The sequence below is a fragment of the Coregonus clupeaformis genome, chromosome 3 (genome assembly GCF_020615455.1).
Source record: "Coregonus clupeaformis isolate EN_2021a chromosome 3, ASM2061545v1, whole genome shotgun sequence".
Taxonomy (NCBI): domain Eukaryota; kingdom Metazoa; phylum Chordata; class Actinopteri; order Salmoniformes; family Salmonidae; genus Coregonus; species Coregonus clupeaformis.
This window is the reverse complement of record NC_059194.1, coordinates 6,924,871-6,948,023: the sequence shown is the minus strand read 5'-3', so window position 1 is coordinate 6,948,023 and position 23,153 is coordinate 6,924,871. Positions and strand designations below refer to the sequence as shown.

Genomic DNA, 23,153 nt, shown 5'->3' with positions numbered 1-23,153 from the left:
GGACAGCACCGTTGGCTGTATGTGTGTGTGTGTGTGTGTGTGTGTGTGTGTGTGTGTGTGTGTGTGTGTGTGTACTTGTGATCATGAGTATGAGGTGTGTGTGTGTGTGTGTTAACCATATCCTAGAGTTTGTTGTCGCAGGCAGGAGAACTGCTAAGAGATAGATGACGTGGCGAGCCGTGACTATATTTGGACTGAGGAAAAGAGAAAAAGCTCCAGCCAGGGATAAGTTGTTTTTGAGGAAGTATTTTTATACCCACACATTGCAATACCACAACTAACCACTAGGCCCCTTTGATCCATTCACCCTCTGGTTTGACAGTAACACTGGCTCTTGCCAAACATCCCTAGATCCACGTAGGCAAAGTTCGCTCTGAGCAGCCATGGAGGTGCACCGTCTGAGGCTCTGGGGCACAGCATGTTGAAACAAGAAAGTGTTTGTTCCCAAACATCTCATGCAGTGTTATCATTTTTAGAAACCTTGCGAGGAGAGAAAAAAAGCCTGCCTGCCACAAGCCTTTGGGCTGCTTGTGTCTCTCTCCTTCTCTCTGTAGTACCTATCCCTTCTACTTACTGCAATTACAGCTTTGGAGCCGAAACTATAATAACAGTATAATGGGATGGGGAGAGAGCTGCAATAAAAGCCTCCTCTGACAGATTAACAGTCCCCGGCTTCTGAACTGTAATTAACAATGAGACTGGGAAGAAGAGGAAGAGAGAGGGACAGATGGAGAGAGAGAGAGAAAGAGAGACAGGGTGGGACTGAATAACTGGGCTACTCATTTATTATAACTGAAAATTAAAAGATTTAAATAAATACTAGATCTGGGACAAATGGCCTAGATTTATGCAGGACACACAGTTAGGAGACATGTCACAGTTATGGAAATAACTAGAGGGAAGACGAATGAGATCATGATCAGTCAAATATGACAAGCCAAGGAATTAGCAAACTCCATCTATCACTTTTTTGCTTTTCAAGACTTTGAAAAATCATGGACAGATTTTAGGCATAGCTACTTATGAAATGGTGGTTTTGTTTCAACAGTATACTTACCTGAGGATAGAAGGGAGGCCTGTGCAGACATTTCTGTGGTGTGGAGAGTCTCCAAAAATATATGTGCCTGTGTGTGTGTGTGTGTGTGTGTGTGTGTGTGTGTGTGTGTGTGTGTGTGTGTGTGTGTGTGTGTGTGTGTGTGTGTGTGTGTGTGTGTGTGTGTGTGTGTGTGTGTGTGTGTGTGTGTGTGTGTGTGTGTGTGTGTGTGTGTGTGTGTGTGTGTGTGTGTGTGTGTGTACTCTGAATTGATGAGAGGGAGATACCTACATAATGACACATACCCATCACCCTCTCTGTCTGTCTCTCTGTCTCTGTCTGTCTCGCTGTCTCTCGTTCTGTCTGCCTGTCTGCCTGTCTGTCTGTCTCTCTCTCTCTCTCTCTCTCTCTCACACACACACACACCTTGCATTGCACACTGAAGTTACTGTCCCACAGCTCTGGATTCTTTTTTTCTTGCCAAGAAATGAAAGAGTGGCATCAGACCTTTTTGCTGTAGTGGAAAGTTTTCCCCCTCTGATATCCACATCAGTAGAATCAAGAAGAGGATTTGATTTTTCTTAATTTTCTAAGGATGGGACTCTACCAAAGCTTACCCTAAGTTCTTTAATATATTTCAACTTTTCTGGAGGAGTTTTATTTTTCGGGAGTACAAATATCTCTTTCATAGAGGATTTAATCATATTCTAACTTTTATGTAGTGTGAAAGAATTTGAGTAGCCAACCATGCTGCTTGGTTTACAGCCCATCACTATAATTTATTTAACCAGTGAAGAAGTCACCCTTCCAGCAGGAATCTCTCCATAGCATTCAGTTCTGAGAATACTTTTTTTTTTAAACACTTATGGACAGTGATTGTATTTCATTTGCTCAGAGATGGCTCTCAGAGAAGAACATGAACAAATATACACTTTTCAAATTATTTGATAGAACTTTGCAATGTAAGACATGGGCTGAGCTCTTACATTTACATTGCATTTTTGTAATTTAGCACTCTTAAATTGTAGTTGTATTTCTTTTTCACTATTATTTGGGTTCTTTTTTTAACGTGTTAGAAGTTTTTAAAACATACATTCTCTGTTAAAGTTTACATTCTGGGAGTTGCTAAAACATTCGCCAGTGCGCATTGGATTCCACACAGGTCCTCAGTGCGCATTTGGACTGCACCGGACAGACACAGACTGAAAGATTCCTGAAGATTTCATATGGAGCCGAGTGAGCCCGTTCACCAATCTGACCACCGGACTATGTGGCTCACCCACCTCGCCCTGCTGCTGCTCCGGCTGGCGGTGTCCGCGGAGGGGCTCTCCACCTGTCAGTCATTTAGCCTGGATGATCAGAAGTCCAAGCGCATCGAGGCCGTTCGCGGTCAGATCCTCAGCAAGCTCCGCTACCGGAGCCCACCGGAGCCCCCAGCACCGAGCCCACAGCCAGAGGCTGTGCCCGCCGAGGTGATGCTGCTTTACAACAGCACTCGGGAGCTGCTGAAGGAGCGTGCGCGCCAGGCCGAGTCCGCGTGCGACCGGGAGAGCAGCGAGGAGGATTATTATGCAAAAGAGGTTCAGCGCATTGACATGCTTCCGCAGCGCACAGACATCAGTGAGTGGAGCCTTCCACAATTATAATTTCAATATATGTCGCAAATCAATCGTGGTCCCTTTTTATGTCAGTGATTTATTGAAAAAAACGTTGTACAGTACTATAACGCATGCGTAATGGTCTCCAACCACCAGCGTTGGAGAGTATCACGTACATCTAATCTGATTACAAATTGTTTTTTTGTTTTGTTTTTTTACAGATACTTTTGAAAAACTACATGATTACTTGTTGGATTACTTTTAAATTCAGAAAGGATGTTCGCGGAAAAAAATACATCATGACACCTATTTGTTTTCTCAATGACGTTCAATTCAGCGAGTCTGACCACAAGTCAGAGACCACTATGATGATACACTAAATGCGTTTGATGGATCCTTTTTGTCTTCTTCTAATGCCTCTTAAGGGGAAAGTAATCCAAAAGTAACTGAAAGTAATCCGATTGTGTTACTGAGTTTGGGTTATCCAAAAGTTACATTACTGATTACAATTTTGGACAGGTAGTAACTGTACCGGATTACATGTAGAAAGTAGCCAATTCAACCCTGCCAACCACCTTGCCAAGTTGTCAGCCATTTGTCAGATACCTCTATGACTTAGGATATGTGTGTGAGACGCTCTGATAGGCTATACAATATTTTACATATACTGTAGATTGCATATTTATGAATTAATTGATATCCAGTTATTAGACTTTATAAAAAGTCGTATATCTCTTACCACTCCCATAGATGCAGTGAACCCTCCAGTCCCCAGCCCATATTACAGAGTGGTGGGGTTCGATGTGAGTGGTGTGGACAGGAACTCCAGCACCCTGGTTAAAGCTGAGTTCAGAATCTACAGAGCACCCAACCCCCAGGCCCGCACCTCAGAGCAGAGAGTAGAGATCTATCAGGTACTGATAACATTACACTATCGCTTACCTGCACCAGGTACACCCATCACAATACCATATACCCACTCCAGGTATCACAATATCACAGAACTGCAACCAAGTAGATACAGTGGGGTCTGAAATTATTGACAAGCTTCATAAAAATGAGCAATAATGATTGTATAAAATAAATAATGAAAATACTGAGCTAAATTGTATGCAAAAAAAGGGGAAATTATGTTATTTTATACTAATAATAGTTGCTCAGTGAAAGAGATTTTGTTTAACACATAATCATTTGTTTCTCTCAAAAAGGTAGGGGTTGAACTCATTGACACCTCCACAAATTCTTATAAATAAAGTAGTCAAAAGTTTAGTATTTGGTCCCATATTCCTAGCATGCAATGACTACATCAAGTTTGGACGCATTTGCAGTTCAGTTTGGTTGTGTTTCAGATTATTTTGTGCCCAATAAAAATGAATGGTAAATAATGTAGTGTCATTTTGGAGTCACTTTCATTGTAAACTCTCCCTTGTACCAGCTGTGAACTGATGTTCAAGAGCATATCTACAGAGGGTTAAAAGCTATATTTTGGTTCTCTTTGGTTCTCCCTCTATGTCTCTGTCAGGTGATAAAGCCAGAAAAGTCAACAGGCCCCTCGCAGAGATACATCGATTCCAGAACTGTTCGCCCACGGACCAAGGGGGCGTGGCTCTCTGTGGATGTCACTGACACTGTGAGGGATTGGCTGGCTCATAGGGGTAAGTTGACAAGCACATCACATGGCTCTATACCCCTTTATCTACTTAACAACATTTTAGGTGATTTTGGGGTCATACGTTATGTTACAGTGGTCATTGCAGACAATTTAGAGGTATATATTGGGGCGCAGCAGTCTAAGGCACTGCATCTCAGTGCTTGAGGCATCACTACAGACCCCCTGGTTCGATTCCAGGCTGTATCACAACCGGCCATGATTGGGAGTCCCATAGGGCGGCGCACAATTGGCCCAGCGTCGTCCGGGTTTGGCCGGTGTAGGCCGTCATTGTAAATAAGAATTTGTTCTTAAACTGACTTGCCTAGTTAAATAAAGGTTAAATAAAAAAATAACAAATATTTGTTTTCTCCTCTCTCTTTGTCCACCTCTCACCATCTCTCTACCCCTACTCCATCCTCCATATCTCTCTTTCAGAGAGGAACCTGGGTTTGAAACTGGGTGTTCACTGTCCCTGCTGCACCTTTGTTCCCTCCACCAACAGCATCGTGTTCAATAAGAGCGAGGAGTTGGAGGCGCGCTTCGCAGGTCTGCTTGTTGTAACATAGACATAGACACATAACATATGGCTCTTTTTATTTATTTTTTAAATGATTGAGCTTCTCAACTCACTTACACACAGCATTCTGGTTGAGAAATGTTCCCATTATGTGTCTCAATGAGATCACTCAATTTTCCCACTCACAGCGAAAACACACCAACCCTTTCTCTCCTTCTCCCTCCCCTGTCCCTACTCTTCTTCCTCCATATCATACTCCCCCCCCTCCTCCTCCTCCTCCTCCCCCTCCTCCTCCTCTTCCCCAGGTCTGGATGATGAGCTGCTTCAGCAGCAGGTGCGGAAGCCGGGGTCAGGGCTGGCTAAGGGCCAGGTAGAGTTTAGTACCAAGACCCCCCATCTCATCCTCACCCTGCTGCCAAGCGACAGGGTAGACAACCCGGGCAAGAAGATCCGCAAGAGGAGGGCCGCCGCAGACACCACCACCTGCTCCAGGTAGGGGAAGCACCTCTGATCCAGAAACCAAAAACCTACATTGTTATCTACAACCATAGAAGACACTTATCAGAGGATTCTCTTTATTTTGGTCTTTGATATACAGAACTACACACATTTGTTCACATTATTGATGATCGTTGTTATTAATCTATTGGAGGCTTATAGGGAGTCTGCTAGGCTTATAGTCCTGAAACTGATTAAGTAGGATATATCCTGTGCCTGTGTGGATCAGAATGAGAGAGTGTTTTCTGTCCATCTCTCCTACCTGTTGTAGGAACTCAGACGCGGGCTGCTGTCTGCGATCGCTCTACATCGACTTCCGCCGGGACCTGAACTGGAAGTGGATCCACGAGCCGAAGGGCTACAAGGCCAATTTCTGCTCTGGCAGCTGCCCATACCTCTGGAGCGCTGACAACCACTACAACATGGTTAGTTAACCCTCAACCACTACAGTAGCATAAATGTGCTATCACCTCAGTCACAGTCAGGTCTTATGGCTTAATTGCCACACACTCACCTTTACAGCATGGCTCTACGAGTAGCTGAAATGTCTTGTCATCTCAGTACCCTGCACAGTCTGTTGGTTACACGTCACAGTGATCCTGCAGAACCATATTGTTCAACACAGTAGTAGGGTTAGATGTAAGTACTTAAAGGGAAAGTTCGACCAAAATGACATTAGTTTCCTTACCCTGTAAGCAGTCGGTGGATATGTGGTGGTGTGACAGTATTATGTGATGTACTGTTTTCTTTTGTTTTATGTGTAATATAAGGGTGTTACTGTGTTTGGACCCCAGGAAGAGTAGCTGCTGCCTTGGCAGCAACTAATGGGGATCCTTAATAAATACAAATATGGACAAGTTATGACAGTATTCCATGCTTTGGTTTAGTTTCCCTGGTACTGTTTCCACATGCTGTTTTAGCATTTGTGGCACAAATCCCATTCAAGTCACACAACCGATATTATCATTTTTCGCGCATCACGTTCAAATCATCTATAAGTGACTTTGTTGAGCTTCACAGTCAATTTTAGATACTTTCGGATGGTTTGGACATGACGTGCGAAAAATTCCAATATCGGTCCCATGACTTGAATGGGATTTGAGCCACAAATGTAAACAGTGCCAGGGAAACTAAACCAAAGCATGGATTGCTTTCATATCTGGTCCACTGACTGCTTACAGGGTAAGGAAACCAATGTGTCATTTTGTAATTTGGGTGAACTCTCTCTTTAAGTAATGTTTTCATTGTTGTTGTGGTATTTCATGTGGTACTTTCTCTCGCCCTCTCTCTCACACAAACACACAGATCCTGCCGCTGTATAACAAGCTGAACCCTGAGGCGTCTGCCTCTCCATGCTGCGTACCTCAGGACCTGGAGCCTCTGACCATTGTTTACTTCATGGGCCGAACGCCCAAGGTAGAGCAGCTCTCAAACATGGTGGTCAAGTCCTGCAAGTGCCGCTGACACAGGAGCCCAGCGGAAGGAGAGGGGGAAGGTGGAAGAAAAGAGCTGGACAAAAGGAAGGAGGGGTTTGACCAAAACAACAACAAAACTTGTGGTCCTTAAGCAAAAAGGACAGACTGACCCTCTCTCTATATATTCAACCCTGCATTTCACTATGACACATTTTACACAGTCAGTCTGGCACAGGTTGTATTTTTTAAATTTCACAAGCATGAAACTGAGAAATCGTCTTCAGCTGTGGGTCTTTTCCCCACTTTCATAAGGTCAAAAATACTGTAAATATCTTATTCATTGAAAGCTTTATTAAAACTTTATTCACATTTTCAAAATCTGATATTAAAGTGTTTTGATTGGAAATACAATGTGTGCTTGTTGTATAAGACTATGTGAACTCTACCAAGTAGCTTTAGGCAGAGATCTGTGTGTTTTTACTAAAAAAAGGGAGATGATTTTGATGTGAGCTAGCTTTCCTTTGGGCTGAAAGAGAGGGAGAGATAAAGAGGCTGGGAGAGGATAGAAGGTAGAAGGGAAAGAGGCTGAGAGTGAGAAATAGAGGAGAGAGGGAAAGCGAAAGAAAGAAGAATAGAGGGAGAGGTTGTGTCCAGGCAGTAGGGGCCTCCAGCCAGCTCTCTGCGGTCCAGGGCTGAAATCTGCTGGCGTAAACAGGATGTGAAAGATTTCCAGACAGCGACCACTCGCGGAATGCCAGATTTAAACCCGTTTGGGGTTCAGGGTTTGTGGTGGGAGGAGAGCAGAGGAGGAATGAAACAGAAAGAGAGGTTTTCAAAAGGGGAGACATGGGCTGATAGGCCCAATTTGGAACACATCCACTTTTGACGGGGGTAGCCATTTTGTAGCCTTAGCAAATGTGTAACTATTAGGTCTGGCATGATAGGGCTTTGCACAGCTGTAAACACACTTTATTTATTTGTAATTTACTTCTTACTTGATTGCTGTTTGTACAAAATGTTAGGTCATATTGGTAACATTGATCCAGTCACACAAATCGAGGTTTGGCCACGTTAACCACTTTTGATAAGATGCTTAAAAACTCAAAATACATCCAACCTGGGGCTCAAATTATATTTAAGCCTTTTGGTATTTCAGTGGTTTGAGCGCGAGAGAGAGACTGTAGAGTTCTGTATGTTAATCTTTATGCTCTGTGTACCCCTGCGGTAGACACTGAACCTAGAAAGAAACAGAGTGGGTCTGTTCGGCCGCCAAGTCGGTCTGCTTTATGCGCCAAACACAGAAAGGTGATGAAAATAGATAGCGCTTAGAGAGTTGGACATTGAGTCTGACACAGTAACCAGACTGTACCCCCATTAACCCTCTCCTCCTCCCCAAGTCCCTGTGAGCCTTTCTGGGGCCCCGCCTGTCCCTGTCCAGCCTCTCTGGGAAAAGGACGTGTGGCCTCTCTGTAAGGAGGGGGAGAGGATGTGAGGGCGGGGACGTGTGGCCTCTCTGTAGGGGGAAGGAGGAGGGGGGGGGGGGCATTAGGGGTGCCGCTAGCTGGCAGGCTGCAGGACGGAGGTGTGGTGAGGTCCCCCCCCTCTGGCTGTAAACCAGCCCAGCATCTGTTAGTCCTTTCCACTTAACCACCCCTTACAATATTCAACCTGCACTTATCCCACAGTAACACTCCTCTGGGTGTCTGAGTGTGTGTGTCTGGGGGGTGAGTGGCCTCATCACTCTATCAAACATACAGTATTGTAGGTTTGTATAGGACTTTCCTTTATTTAGAAAAGCACAATTTGATTTTAAATACCACTTTGGCACATACACATTCAGGGCAACAGAATGCTGTCAAAACAAACAAGTTATACAACCAGAGTACTGTATATCCCACATGCTGAAGGACACTGGGATATACAGGGATATGAATCTCTGAAACCAGATCTAAAATGGTTATTCAAAAAAGTCCATCCACTTTAGTCAGTCATTTAAAAACCATGCCTGAGGTTTGGGCTGAGCTCCAGTAGCAGACAGCGAATCAGGCAGAGTTGTTGTACTACACTTACCAGCCAGGAGATGGTGCTATTTCTCAACCCAGTGAGTCTGAATTGACTGAGCGGAGACAGTTTAAATATTCTATATATGTGCTGCTGAATACATTAATTGGTTTTCATACAAATATATCTCAATGGTGACTGTGGTCCTCAGTCAGTGAGATCTAATAAATTGTTGGCCTGGGCCACATTTATCCCCAGTACATAATATAAGTCCATCTGAGCTTTAAGGTCTGCTTCTCCTGTGAACACTGGTAATAAAGACCAGCCTTAGTATCCCCCTTCATGACCTGTGTCTGTCAGTTTGTTCATCAGTCTCTGAGATGGGAGAGAGGAGGAGGGGTGGGGGGGTTGGAGGGGGGCTGCAAGTCGCTGTCCCGCCTCTCCCTCAGGGGGCTCCGGTGGGGCAGCTGCCTCCTCATGCGGTGTATACGAGGTAGAGGGCTGACACCCCCCTCAACCGGCTGGTTCCGGTCACTCAGCGCGTCCGACGACTCGTCGATGTAGGCCAAGTTCTCCCCAAAGAAATCTAGCATCTTGCAGCCTGGCGGGGGGGGCAAAGGGGTCACGGAAGATATGGGCGACATGGGGATGGGCTTGGTGGAGTTGGGGGACTTGGGGAGCTGCTGGAGAGGCACAGGGAACCGGACATCCTCCGTGAAATATACCAGCCTGGATACTCCTTGGCGTCCCCTCTGTTCAGTACAGAGACCCCCACTGGGGTCAAAACTGGCAAAAGGTATCCCCTGCCCTGCTGTACACACTTCAGAGGTGTGAGAGTCAGAGGAGGAGACAACTGATCTGGAGTCAGACTCTGGAGACTCGGACACAGACCCCGACTCCCATGGCATCATCATTGTCGCAATAGGATCAGGGTCATAGTCTAACTCCATCATGGAGCGCGCCGCAGGCATCGACAGCGACCTCGCAACCGTCCGGCCCAACGACCTGCCCTCTGACCTCGCACTGACCCTGCAATCTGGCCTCAACCCTACACCTAGCCCCACCCCTGGTCCTAACCTCGCCCCCTCAGTCCTAACCTCACCCCCCCCTAACCTCACGACCTCCAGACGGGTCATGGAGCTGGTGTGGGTGACCCACCTATTGGGCAGATGTCCGTTCTCCCCTATGACACCCTGCCTGCCGCGGTGCCCCAGCGCCCCCCTGCGGACCCGTCGCCGGGTGCTGCGTTTCCAGCGGCGCCGCTGCAGCAGGAAGGGGTCATTGAGGTCCAGAGGGTTGGGTATCCGGAAGTCCATGGACATGTTCTGGATGTTCTGGGTCCAGTCTGTAGCATGGGCCCTCAACTCCTCCATCTGAGAGAGAGAGAGAGAGAGAGGGGAGGGATAGGGAAAGAGAGAGGTGTGACAGAGTGAAAGAAACTCAGAGAAAGACAGAGACTGAGGATAAGGAAATATTGACAGTACAAATCCAAATTCCCTTTCAGTAAATCCTTGTCTAGATCTTGTCATATCAACTGTTTCCCTTTCACCAGCCCTTCCAATAATTTGGTTTGTGTCCCACTCACTGCCACTCACCTCAGCACGTGTTTTCTTGGACAGCACCCGCAGCCAGTTCCCGATCATGGTGAGTATGGATGCAAAGTAAGCCAGGCCAAACACTATCCAGAGCCACACCAGGGGTTTAAACAGATCTCCGTCCTTCCGGTTAGAACCTATGCACAAGGACATTGGCGCATTGGAACCGCATGGATTCGCAGGCGTACGTGCATGCACGTACACACGAACAAAGGGGCTTTAGACAGGTCCATATCCCTATGAAATATCAAGTGTATCTTTCATAGTGTGTATCCTGAAAGGAATGTGTAGAGTGTGTACTCCCCAGTCTGTACTGTCCTTTCATGTACCGAGTGTTCACTTCATACCTGCTACATAGTCTCCGAAGCCGACCGTGGTGAGGGTGATGACCACGAAGTAGAGCGCCTCCAGAAAGGACCAGTCCTCCACTTCCTTAAACACCAGCGTTGGCACGGCGAGGAAGATCAGACAGCCAATCAGGATAGACAGAACGGCAGACATGACCCGCACATAAGTGGGACTGACCCGCTGCTTCTGAGAGAGGACAGAGAGAGAGGGGGGGGACACAAAAGAAGAAGGGAATGAGCGATGAGGGAAGAAGGATGGAGTGGGTAAGATCTTCCTCAAGATGCTCAAATGTGCCTTTTCTTTGATAAACAGAAACAATATATATATATACAGTCAGGGAAAAAAGTATTTGATCCCCTGTTGATTTTGTACGTTTGCCCACTGACAAAGACATGATCAGTCTATAATATTAATGGTAGGTTTATTTGAACAGTGAGACACAGAATAACAACAACAAAATACAGAAAAACGCATGTCAAAGATGTTATAAATTGATTTGCATTTTAATGAGGGAAATAAGTATTTGACCCCTCTGCAAAACATGACTTAGTACTTGTTGGCAAAACCCTTGTTGGCAATCACAGAGGTCAGACGTTTCTTGTAGTTGGCCACCAGGTTTGCACACATCTCAGGAGGGATTTTGTCCCACTCCTCTTTGCAGATCTTCTCCAAGTCATTAAGGTTTCGAGCCTGACGTTTGGCAACTCGAACCTTCAGCTCCCTCCACAGATTTTCTATGGATTAAGGTCTGGAGACTGGCTAGGCCACTCCAGGACCTTAATTTGCTTCTTCTTGAGCCACTCCTTTGTTGCCTTGGCCGTGTGTTTTGGGTCATTGTCATGCTGGAATACTCATCCACGATCCATTTTCAATGCCCTGGCTGAGGGAAGGAGATTCGCACCCAAGATTTGACGGTACATGGCTCCGTCCTCCGTCCCTTTGATGTGGTGAAGTTGTCCCCTTAGCAGAAAAACACCCCCAAAGCATAATGTTTCCACCTCCATGTTTGACGGTGGGGATGGTGTTCTTGGGGTCCTTCAAACACGGCGAGTTAAGTTGATGCCAAAGAGCTCGATTTTGGTCTCATCTGACCACAACACTTTCACCCAGTTCTCCTCTGAATCATTCAAATGTTCATTGGCAAACATCAGATGGGCCTGTATATGTGCTTTCTTGAGAAGGGGGACCTTGCGGTCGCTGCAGGATTTCAGTCCTTCACGGCGTAGTGTGTTACCAATTGTTTTCTTGGTGACTATGGTCCCAGCTGCCTTGAGATCATTGTCAAGATCCTCCCATGTAGTTCTGGGCTGATTCCTCACCATTCTCATGATCATTGCAACTCCACGAGGTGAGATCTTGCATGGAGCCCCAGGCCGAGGGAGATTGACAGTTCTTTGGAGGAAGCTGAAAGTCCGTATTGCCCAGCGACAGCCCCGAAACCTGAAGGATCTGGAGAAGGTCTATATGGAGGAGTGGGCCAAAATCCCTGCTGCAGTATGTATCAAATACTTATGTCATGCAATAAAATGCAAATTAATTACTTAAAAATCATACAATGTGATTTTCTGGATTTTTGTTTTAGATTCCATCTCTCACAGTTGAAGTGTACCTATGATAAAAATGACAGACCTCTACATGCTTTGTAAGTAGGAAAACCTGCAAAATCGGCAGTGTATCAAATACTTGTTCTCCCCACTGTGTGTGTGTGTGTGTATATATATATATATATATATATATATATATATATATATATACACACACACACACACACGAGAACTGCAAAGCTACATTGGGAAGTATCTAATGACTGACAATGTTTAAGCCGGCTTCTGTTCTACTTGTGTGTAACGTGTTTCAAGTGCTATAGACTCCAAGACGGCTTCTTCTGTTTACAGCACAGTGACATGACTTAAGCAGCCGTCTGAGACAGGCGAGTACGATGAGATGACATCCCGTAAATGAAGCAGCCTCAGCGACAAGACAGCGTAGTCTCACCAGGAAGAGTGTCTCCATCTTCCACACAGCCTTCCTCAGCCCCGTCCCCATGTGGTCCCCGACACCAGCCAGCAGGAAACCAAACATAGGGATCCCAACCAGGGCGTAACAGACGCAGAACAGCTGACCCCATTTGGTCCTGGGAGACAGGTTACCAAACCCTGAGGACAGAGGGAGACCATTTACATTCACCTATATGTTGACTAAGTTATTACCAAAGGGTTTGCAGGAGGGGGAAAAACTAACAAAGGCTCACCGATGGTGGTGATGATGGTACCACAGAAGAAGAAGGCGCTGGCCAGGTCCCACCTGCTAGTGAAGTTGGTGGAGCTGTGTTTTACGTCCAGGCCCGCCTCCACCGCCTTCACCACACTCTGACAGTACAGAGACAGAACAGACTGGCTGGCTGGGTCTACACCTGCTCATTACCTGTCTTAGGCTGGGTCTACATCTTGGGTCTGTGTTCTTTTTAGGATTTTAGTCAAAAAAAGACTAAGATCACCAGGAATTTAGCTAAAAATGAGTTTAATTGAGGAAATATTTTTCCAAGTATTTCCCAAGAACAAAAAAAGAGACGTGATCGTGTCTCAATGTAATTTTCATTTCAAAGCCCTTTTGGGGCTTAGTTGTGATTAATTTACAAATTATTATAATTATGTTCCGGCCCCCCGACCATCCGCTCTGACAAAAATCATCCCACGGCTGAATGTAGTTGCCTATCCCTGGGCTACACCTTCTGGGGGGGGAGGAGCCTACACTGGACTTAGTCTGTTTAGATGAGGTTCTTCTCAGATATGTTTTAACTCGTCTGTCTGTTCAAGTGTGTGCTTTCACTGTCTGAAGTTATTCCTGCCAAGTTGTATATTAGGTGTGTTTATGTCTGCTTGCTCTGGTGTGGGTGTGTATCTCTCTGCTCAAAATGTGTGTGCGCTATGGTGTGTGTGTACCTTTATGAGGTCGCTGAGGTTCTGTACCTTTATGAGGTCGCTGAGGTTCTGTACCTTTATGAGGTCGCTGAGGTTCTGTGCAGTGACACAGGAGTGGTTTTGGAGGAAGTCGCGTGTGGTATGGAGCAGCTTCTCGTGCTCCTTGCTCTCCTTGGGGCTTTCCAGGGTCCGGAACACCAGCGCCCCTATCACCAGGTACAGCATGACCCCCGCCAGCAGGGCCAGCAGGGTGGGGCACCGCATCGCCCTGAGCTCACCCCCCCCACCACAGGGGTCAGTGGTTAGGGTTCGCCAGGGTCTGCTCTACGGCCTCTTCCACGATACACACGGTGGCACAGCTGCATGCATGCACGCACACACACACCACATTCTTAGAACTGTGTGTGTGTTTGGTTTGACTATCCTTGTGGGGACCAGAAGTCCTCACAAGGATATTAAAACAAGGAAAATTCAGACAAGTGGAGACATTTCGCTAGTCCCCACAAGGAAAACGGCTATTTTAGGCTTAGGGGTTAGGTTTACAATTAGGGTTAGGATTAGTGTTAAATTTAGGGTTAAGGGTTTAAGGTTAGGTTAAGGAAAATAGGGTTTTGAATGTGTGTGTGTGTGTATTCAATGATGATGATCTCTTTATGGAAATGGTGATCAGCAACAACTTTGATAATGGGGATTATTTGAGGAGCTACATCAAGAAAAAAAACAACACAGAACTGGGTCGTTCTCTGGTCATTTCCAGAACATGAAAGTGTGAGACAAGATATGAAGTTTCTCTCCAATAGGGGTAAATCCATTTGAATTCAATAACTTTTTTACATCTTCCCTTATGATTTAAACAACACTTTCCATACATGTTTGCCCATGGAAGTGGTCAGAAAGTGACTTTTTGGACCCGAAAGCCAGAACATTCAGGAGATAAATGTTGCTCAAAGTTAACCCGTTTTGCATAACCCACCACACCGTGAGACATGTCTTCATCACTGGAAAAGATAAACGGTTGAGTTTGATATCATTGAAATGCTTACAAACAGGGTTGTCAAACTACTTGATAATTTATTTATTTTTAAAGTTTTAATAGAAAATGACTTTTTTTTTTACCTTCAACATCAATTATCTAGAAACGCCTAAAATCAGATTTGTTCTAATTAATACCACAAAGATGGCCACCGGTCCACCTGCGTTGAATGCCAAATTAAATAGTCATGTCTATTCTATGATCTAGATTTCTAGGATTTCACTAGGTTTCCTATGGAGGATTGATAGTATAATACATAAATAAAAGATATTCCCATTCAAGTCAACATTCTCTGATATGTGGACCTCCATCTTTGTGGTATCATTTGAAAGTTGACATTTCAATTTAATTCCCATCTGAGTACAATTAACAGCCAAAACATGACAACCACACTGTATTCAAGAACATGTTGTGTCTCAACCGAAGGCGGGCACAACACAAAAACTTCAGATTATGTAAAATAGGGTCTAAGGGTGTTTTCACACGTGGTACCTTTCAGCCATTCTTTGTGAACCTCTCAAAAGAGCCTCCGAAGCGAACCGAACTGAGACCATTTGCAGAGGTGGTTCCCTTTTTTAGGGCAATGTGAACACAAAGCTCCCCAGGTTCACTTGTCATTATTCCCGCACCCCACACACTAGACTACTGCAACACCGGTTCCCCTGCCATAACCCCACACACTAGACTACTGCAACACCGGTTCCCCTGCCATAACCCCACACACTAGACTACTGCAACACCGGTTCCCCTGCCATAACCCCTCACACTAGACTACTGCAACACCGGTTCCCCTGCCATAACCCCACACACTAGACTACTGCAACACCGGTTCCCCTGCCATAACCCCACACACTAGACTACTGCAACACCAGTTCCCCTGCCATAACCCCTCACACTAGACTACTGCAACACCGGTTCCCCTGCCATAACCCCTCACATTGGTGCCAGAAATAAGAGAAGATGATGATGTGAAAAAAATACATTGGTGATTGTCAAGGATGCACAGAATTTCCAAAATGTGTTTGGAGTTTTAATTTCAGATGATTTGTTTTCAATATGTGATCTATTGGCTAAGAGAGCTTCAAAGGCTGTTTATTCGATTGTGGGGTTTGAATAGTGTGAGAAGACAACATTGGGTGTACAATTTACAATTACAGCATTATTTAATCTGCAGTTATTCTTCTGCTATTTATTCTGTTACCAATAATATTTACATGTTAATTGTATCTTCTGATTACAATTATTATGTCTCATCTTTTATCTAAATTGAATATATTAACTTCCAAAATATAAGTAGGTATCATCTAGCTGTCCGATAACACGTTCTGATGGAATGGCTTGACCTGCACTTTGTAAGAACCCAGAGTGCATTGAGTGAATATTGGAAAAAGATCTTGGTTCTTTTCTAAACATAGCAATGTGAATGCAAAGAGGACTCGGACCACAAAATAGGCAAAGTGAACTGGCAAAAGAGTTGAGTCCTCATTCAAAGGCAAGGGCAGTGTGAACACAAAGAGAACAGAGTTATTTTGCTTTTTAACCCCCTCTTTAAAGAGGACTGAGATCAGTTCTTTTAAAGAGGCCTATATGTGAAAACACCCTAAGCTACAAGGTATGTGAATATGAACAAAATCAGAGTTAACGTGTTTTTAGATCATTGCCGTTTAAGGTTAAAAAATGACTTATTTTTAAAGAAATTATCAAATGGTTTGACAACCCTCTTTGTAATCTTTTAAATGATATCAATCTCAACTGTTTATCTTTTCCAGTGATTAAGACATGGATGTCTCATGGTATGGTATGCAAAAAATGTCAAATTTTTTATCAAATCAAATGTCATTTGTCACATGCGCCAAATACAACAGGTGTAGACTTTACAGTGAAATGCTTACTTACGAGACATTTCCCAACAATGCAGAGTTAAAAAGTAAAAAAAAAAAACGCAAAAACATAAAAGGAAATAGTAACAATAGAATAACAATAAGGATATATAAACAAGGAGTACCAAAGAAGTGCCATCTCTTGAATGTTTCGGCATTCAGGTCCAAAAGTCACTTTCAGAGCACTTCTACAATAGGCAAATATGTATATATGTTTCATTCAAATAAAAACGGGTGCTGTCAAAAAGTGATTGAATTCAACTGGATTTACCCATAGAGGAAAGAGTGACGTTACTACCGTTAAGACATCCCGCTCTAAACCACTCACTTGCCCACGTTTTATCCATCCTGAAGATCTGGTGATGGAGAGTTCTCTCTCCTCCTCTATCTCGCTCTCATCTCTACCAGGCCCAGGTCTGAAAGGGTGAATAATAGGAGAGGGGGGGGGGAATCAGACGAGCGTCTACGTTAAGGCCCCTGTCATAACAACACACACTGACACACACCAGACTACCCCGGATATCAACTGGCCAAAGTTTTTAAACGATTAGCCTCTGCCATCCTGCTAAACATACATCTCGCTGTCAATCTAAGTATGTTTAGGATGCTTGTCTTTATCTAGTTTAAACAGTTTGTTTTCTTTAAATGATATTCACCTCCCAGCTACACAGTTACTGTGTCATGAGAATGCCCGTTGAAAGGCAGCAAATTGGGGGAGAGAACCAGAAGGTGGCCATGGCGTTCCAAATAACCGTGTCAATGTTCTGATATTTCCCAGAGTTCTCTGTTAGCATTCTGATCTAATGGACTGAATTGGTTTGTATGGACGTTCTCTCCCTCTGCCTTGGCTGAAAAGGTATTATTTGTTATTGTTGTCTTAACCTATCCTGGCATATTTTGATATTTTTCTAAGATATGACTGAGCTAACCCCAAAAAAGCAAACATCTGTTTGATGTGTTGTGAAATATCCCAGCTCAAACAGTCTGACATAAGTTGTGATAAATCATAATGTTTCCAAAGTATTGCAATTAAAAACAAAAAGGAGTGCAGAACTGCCAAGGAGGGAAGAGGCTTTGGCACCAGTCGCCACCTAGCTCATAAGATGGCTGCAGATACAGCAGGTTTTTATTTGTCTAATGATTCATATTTTAAGGTACATTTGTCATTCAATAAAATATCATGTTATCAGTAATTTATATTGAGAGCTTAAAGATAAATCAAAGAATGTTTCCAACATTTCCCTCAGCATTTGATATGGCCAATGTTCTTTGGAAGGACAGTTAGATTTTGTTAGCTGACTGAAAGCTATGAAACTGTTTGAGGAGAAAAACAACATCAACCATGCTGTCAAGCAAGTAAGTAATTAATTCAATGAAATGTCACAAAAACAGATAATGTCTCCAGATCTACGTTACAACAGTGGCTATATTTAAAAAAAACGGATGACCCCACCAGAACCAAAGCCTACACTTGAACACAGAAACACATTTTAGTTCTCCCTTGCAATCACCACACCTCAAACAAGTACATCAATATCTTCAGACAACAAATACTGTATTCTACTAATAAGCGAGTAAATAAACAGATCTGAACAAAGCAACTCACTTTAAGTCCTACCTGAGTTCAGGAGAAACGGTGAAGTCTGAAGTACCAGTACGTGTTTCTTGGTGTCCAGGCTCTTCTCACCATCAAACGCTCCGTGAGTAGGAGTGTGTATCAAACGCTCCGTGAGTAGGAGTGTGTATCAAACGCTCCGTGAGTAGGAGTGTGTACGTCCAAATGGTCACAGAGTAGGAGTGTGTGTGTGTGTGCCTGGCGGTGGGAAGGTGTTTCCCCACGCTCAGGACTCTACATCACTGTCACGGAGGAGAGGGGGGATTCTAGGTGTGTGTCTGTGTGTATGTGTTTGTGTGTGTGCGCATCATAGGGCCAGGCGTTTGGAGGCACTGCCTTTACCAGTATTTCCAGCACTGTCCACTTGTGTTGCTGCAGGTAGGAAATCCTAGGAAATGTTCTGTAATTGACACAAGCTGTTTACAATCAATTAATCAATCAATGCCTGGTTGTGCTCGTGTGTTTGGCGGATGGATTACCTAAACCAGTGGAGGTGTAGCGCTGCAAATCTTAATCGCACAAATCCTATTATTTAGCAGGGAATAAATGATGTGATTCTACACCTCAATTTGCTGAAGCTGATCCTCTCCAACGGACTGCCCATACCATAACCCCACCGCCACCATGAGGCACTCTGTTCATAACGTTGACATCAGCAAACCGCCCACATGACGCCATACACGTGGTCTGCGGTTGTGAGGCCAGTTGAACATACTGCCAAATTCTCAAAAAATGACGTTGGAGGCGGCTTATGGCAGAGAAATGAACATCCAATTATCGGGCAACCGCTCTGGTGGACATTCCTGAGACATCTGTGACGTCAACACCCCTCATCGAATATTAAAATGTATTCAAATAATGAGATGTATCCACCAATCGAAAGAGAGAAATAGATGGGAGTTTGACAGCCCGCCGTTCCGCTCTGTGGACAACGAATCCCATTGTTAGGGCGGAGACAAGCATCTCATCATTATATCCAGTATCTTGGTAGGAAACAACACCTCCGCCATGCTGATCCTCAACACGGGAGCCCCACAGGGGTGCCTGCTCAGCCCCCTCCTGTACTCCCTGTTCACCCATTAATGCGTGGCTACGCACATCTCCAACTCAATCATCAAGTTTGCTGACGGCACAACATTGGTAGGCCTGATAACCAACAGCTAGGAGACAGCCTACAGGGAGGAGGTGATGGGGCAGCAGTGGAGAGGGTCAAAAGCTTCAAGTTCCTCGGCGTGTAACATCACTGAGGACCTGAAAAGGTCCCTTCACACTGACAGCGCCTCTTCAACCTCAGGAGGCTGAAGAAATTTGGCTTGGCCCCTAAGACCCTCACGTACTTCTACAGATGCAATATCGAGAGCATTCTTTTGGGCTGTATCACCGCCTGGTACAGCAACCGCAGGGCTCTCCAGAGGGTGGTGCGGTCAGCCCAACGCATCACCAGGGGCACACTGCCTGCCCTCCAGGACATCTACAGCACCCGGTGTCACAGAAAGGCCAAAAAGATAATCAAAGACCTCAGCCACCGAGTCACGACCTGTTCACCCCGCTAGAAGGCGGAGACAGTACAGGTGCATCAAAGCTGGGACTGAGAAACAGCTTCCATCTCCAGGCCATCAGTCTGTTAAACAATCACTACTAGCCTAGTCACTCAGTACCCTGCCCTGAACCTTAGAGACTGCTGCCCTATGTACATAGTCAATGAACACTGGTCACTTTGTTTACATACTGTATTCTAGTCAAGGCTCATCCTATATAACTACTGCTGTACATACCTTTTCTATTCATATACTATCCTTACTGTCTATACACACCATTGTACATCTCCCACTCTGACATTGCTCATTCTGATATTTCTTAATGTCTTTCTATTTTAACTTTTTGGATTATGTGTGTATTGTTTATTTTTGTATTTCTAGGTATTGCTGCACTGTTGGGAGTTAAAAACACAAGCATTTCGCTGCACCTGCGATATCTGCAAATCTGTGTACGCGACCAATAAAACTTGATTTTGTTATCTGTGGTTTATGCAAGTGGATTACATAGTGATAATAACTTAACATTGCTCAAGACACCTCTGTCTGTGTTCTCATCCAAACTCACTCTAGTTAGGAATGTATTGGTTTAAAACAGACAGGAAACAGACAGGGGTTCTGCTCTTACCCCAGCCCATAGCCTTGTCATGCTCACAGTAATGACTAGGGTTTCCCAAACTCTGCCCTCGGGACCACAAGGGGTGAAAGTTTTGGTTTTTGCCCCAACACTACACAGCGGATTCAAATTATCAAACCTTGAGGAGTTGGTTATTTGAATCAGCTGTGTAGTGCTATGGCAAAAACCAAAATGTGCACCCCCGAGGACTGAGTTTGGGAAATCCTAGTCATTACTGTGAGCATGACAAGGCTATGGGGTAAGAGCAGAACCCCTGTCTGTTTCCTGATGTCCATTTAGAGGGGCTTAGCTTTTTAAACCAATACATTCCTAACTAGAGTGAGTTTGGATGAGAACACAGACAGAGGTGTCTTGAGCAATGTTAAATTATCACAATGTAATCCACTCATCAATCTCAAGTCTCTCGAGGTGACTGAAGGTAGACTGTTGTGTAGCAGAAATAGGATATCCAACTACTAGGTTAAGATGAGTACCTGAGACATTGCATTCACTTTTCCAGTCCTTTCATGTTACCCTAGGTACCAGTCTGTATGTGCCATCATGCCACTCATTGTCAAGCCAAACATGTCTGGCTTGACAATGAGCAAGAGAGTTAGCAAGAGCACAAACAGATCTGGGACCAGGCTACTTTCAAGTCAGCTGTGAATGGAAAAAATTATTTCAGTTGTACTCTGACTGATGTCTTGCCAGTTGCCTTACTGGGTACCCCATTAGTGACCTCTAGACTAGAGGGCATTATTTGGAATGCATCTCCAACCTAGAGAGAATAAAGAGAGAGATGGAAAGAAATACAGCTACCAAATAGAGCTATCATAGACAAGATGGAAAGAACAACTCAGACACACAGACCTTAGGAGGTGGAAAGACAAATTGACAAAGACAAATTCACAAGATAAATTTAGATCAACCTTTTTAATCCATCTTCTTCAACAGCGACACAAAGCATCAACAGCAATACATTCACATAAAGGTGTCACATACAGGGGAAAGAATCCTGTGTGTTCTGTTTGGACTCCTTGGACTAGTCCCACCACCCAGACACTCAGAGATCCCATAGATAACTCAGCTAGGGGTGTGTTCAGAAGGCTAACGAATGGTACTGTAACAGCCCATACGTGTTCTAGAACACACGCGAAGCTTCTAGAATCTAGAGAAGACATGGCTGTTGAAAGAGGCTACATTTATCATATCTGTAGCGACAGAGCGCACATGTAGCCAACTACCTACATCAAGTTCAAAATGTGAGAGAAATTAAAATCACTTCACAACGTATTAACCTGTCATTTCTATCAGCCCCAATGGCTGTTAACTTAACAAATAGGAGTGGTTTTGAGAGATTTTTTGACCACAACAAAACCAATGACAACTCAGATTCATCTAAGTACCATGCAGTAACAATGTAATAAACCTCAGCTCTGAAAGGAGGTCATAGTGAAGTGGATTTGGAATGGAGGAAGGTTTCGTTCACACAACACATACAGTGTACAAAACATGAAAAACACCTTCCTAATATTGAGTTGCACCACCTTTTGATCTCAGGACAGCCTCACTTCGTCGGGGCAGGGATGCTGGCCCATGTTGACTCCAATGCTTCCCACAGTTGTCAAGTTGGCTGGATGTCCTTTGGGTGGTGGACCATTCTTGATACACACGGAAATCTTTTGAGTGTGAAAAACCCAGCAGCGTTGCAGTTCTTGACACAAACCAGTGCCCCTGCCCTGGCACCTACTACCATACCCCATTCAAAGGCACTTCAATCTTTTGTCTCGCCCATTCACCCTCTGAATGGCACACATACACATTTACATTTTAGTCATTTAGCAGATGCTCTTATCCAGAGCGACATACAGTAGTGAGTGCATACATTTTCATATTTTGTTTGTACTGGTCCCCCATGGGAATCGAACCCACAACCCTGCCGTTGCAAGTGCCATGCTCTACCAACTGAGCCACACGGGACCACAATCCCTGTCTGAATTGTCTCAAGGCTTAAAAATCCTTCTTTAACCTGTTTGCTCCCCTTCATCTACACTGATTGAAGTGGACTTAACAAGTGACATCAATAAGGGATCATAGCTTTCACCTGGATTCACTTGGTCAGTCACTTTATGTAATGGAAAAAGTTCCTAATGTTTGTATACTCAATGTATACAAGCACACACTTCCTCAAAGCACACCAATGAGGGTGGCAGTACCAAGATTACATTTAAGATCCTATAAGTTAGTTTTGATATACAATCTCTTAACTGAATATTGTTTCAAACCAGGGCAGTTTGTTGCAACTGAAAATCTAGAAACCTAAAGGCACAATCATTAACGTGCGCGGGAAAAAATCTATAAATAAATAAAAATACCAATATCTTAAATCTAGGAAAAACTAAAATGTCCAAAAAGCAGACTAAAGCTGCACAATTTAAATAAAGTATCTAAAAAAAAAACTAATGTGTTCAGCACTTGCGGAAATTCAAGAGCACAGCGTGAGGGTGCAAGCTTTAAAAGGTTTCTGAGTGTAAAGAAAGAAAGAGAGAAATCAAAAGAAAATGAAGAGAAATCAAAAGGGAGGGGAAGAGAGGGAGGAGGGGAAGAGAGGGAGGGGGGAAGAGCGGGAGGGAGGGGAAGAGCGGGAGGGAGGGGAAGAGAGGGAGGGAGGGGAAGAGCGGGAGGGAGGGGAGAGAGAGGGAGGGAGGGGAAGAGAGAGAGGGAGGGAGGGGAAGAGAGAGAGGGAGGGAGGGGAAGAGAGGGAGGGAGGGGAAGAGAGGGAGGGAGGGAAGAGAGAGAGGGAGGGAGGGGAAGAGAGAGAGGGAGGGAGGGGAAGAGAGGGAGGGAGGGGAAGAGAGGGAGGGAGGGGGGGGGAAGAGAGGGAGGGAGGGGGGGGA

At 44.6% G+C, this 23,153-nt stretch overlaps 2 protein-coding genes across 4 annotated transcripts; one reads left to right on the top strand and one right to left on the bottom strand.

Annotated features, from left to right (window-relative positions):
- The first annotated feature begins 1,502 nt into the window (after positions 1 to 1,502).
- On the top strand, positions 1,503 to 7,076 carry tgfb5 (transforming growth factor, beta 5). The gene is made up of 7 exons (XM_041856797.2): positions 1,503 to 2,653; positions 3,382 to 3,545; positions 4,154 to 4,286; positions 4,718 to 4,828; positions 5,105 to 5,291; positions 5,569 to 5,722; positions 6,603 to 7,076. The coding sequence occupies exons 1-7, from the start codon at positions 2,260 to 2,262 to the stop codon at positions 6,759 to 6,761; spliced, it is 1,302 nt and encodes a 433-aa protein (XP_041712731.1). The 5' UTR covers positions 1,503 to 2,259; the 3' UTR covers positions 6,762 to 7,076.
- Positions 7,077 to 8,474: 1,398 nt separating this feature from the next.
- On the bottom strand, positions 8,475 to 18,739 carry kcnk4a (potassium channel, subfamily K, member 4a). 3 transcript variants are annotated; one of them, XM_041848657.2, is made up of 9 exons: positions 18,585 to 18,738; positions 18,109 to 18,505; positions 16,819 to 16,906; positions 13,653 to 13,936; positions 12,908 to 13,025; positions 12,652 to 12,812; positions 10,656 to 10,842; positions 10,309 to 10,445; positions 8,475 to 10,086 (listed from the first exon to the last, which is right to left on the bottom strand). In XM_041848657.2, exons 4-9 carry the CDS (start codon positions 13,839 to 13,841, stop codon positions 9,082 to 9,084), a joined length of 1,797 nt encoding a protein of 598 aa, XP_041704591.2. In that variant the 5' UTR covers positions 13,842 to 13,936; positions 16,819 to 16,906; positions 18,109 to 18,505; positions 18,585 to 18,738; the 3' UTR covers positions 8,475 to 9,081. The 3 variants fall into 3 exon arrangements, with proteins under 3 accessions (XP_041704591.2, XP_041704601.2, XP_041704596.2); XM_041848667.2 differs by having other exon boundaries at positions 10,656 to 10,839; positions 18,109 to 18,739; XM_041848662.2 differs by having other exon boundaries at positions 18,097 to 18,738.
- Between the last annotated feature and the right edge of the window lie 4,414 nt (positions 18,740 to 23,153).

Bases quoted from the DNA above. Each gene is read 5' to 3' on its own strand.
- tgfb5 (XM_041856797.2), top strand. From the start codon at position 2,260: ATGGAGCCGAGTGAGCCCGTTCACCAATCTGACCACCGGACTATGTGG. The intron at 2,654-3,381 runs GTGAGTGGAGCC...CCACTCCCATAG, and splicing joins TCCGCAGCGCACAGACATCA to ATGCAGTGAACCCTCCAGTC. The intron at 5,292-5,568 runs GTAGGGGAAGCA...TACCTGTTGTAG, and splicing joins GACACCACCACCTGCTCCAG to GAACTCAGACGCGGGCTGCT.
- kcnk4a (XM_041848662.2), bottom strand. From the start codon at position 13,841: ATGCGGTGCCCCACCCTGCTGGCCCTGCTGGCGGGGGTCATGCTGTAC. The intron at 13,026-13,652 runs GTACAGAACCTC...CTGTACTGTCAG, and splicing joins ACCTCAGCGACCTCATAAAG to AGTGTGGTGAAGGCGGTGGA. The intron at 10,446-10,655 runs GTATGAAGTGAA...CCTTGTGCATAG, and splicing joins CTTCGGAGACTATGTAGCAG to GTTCTAACCGGAAGGACGGA.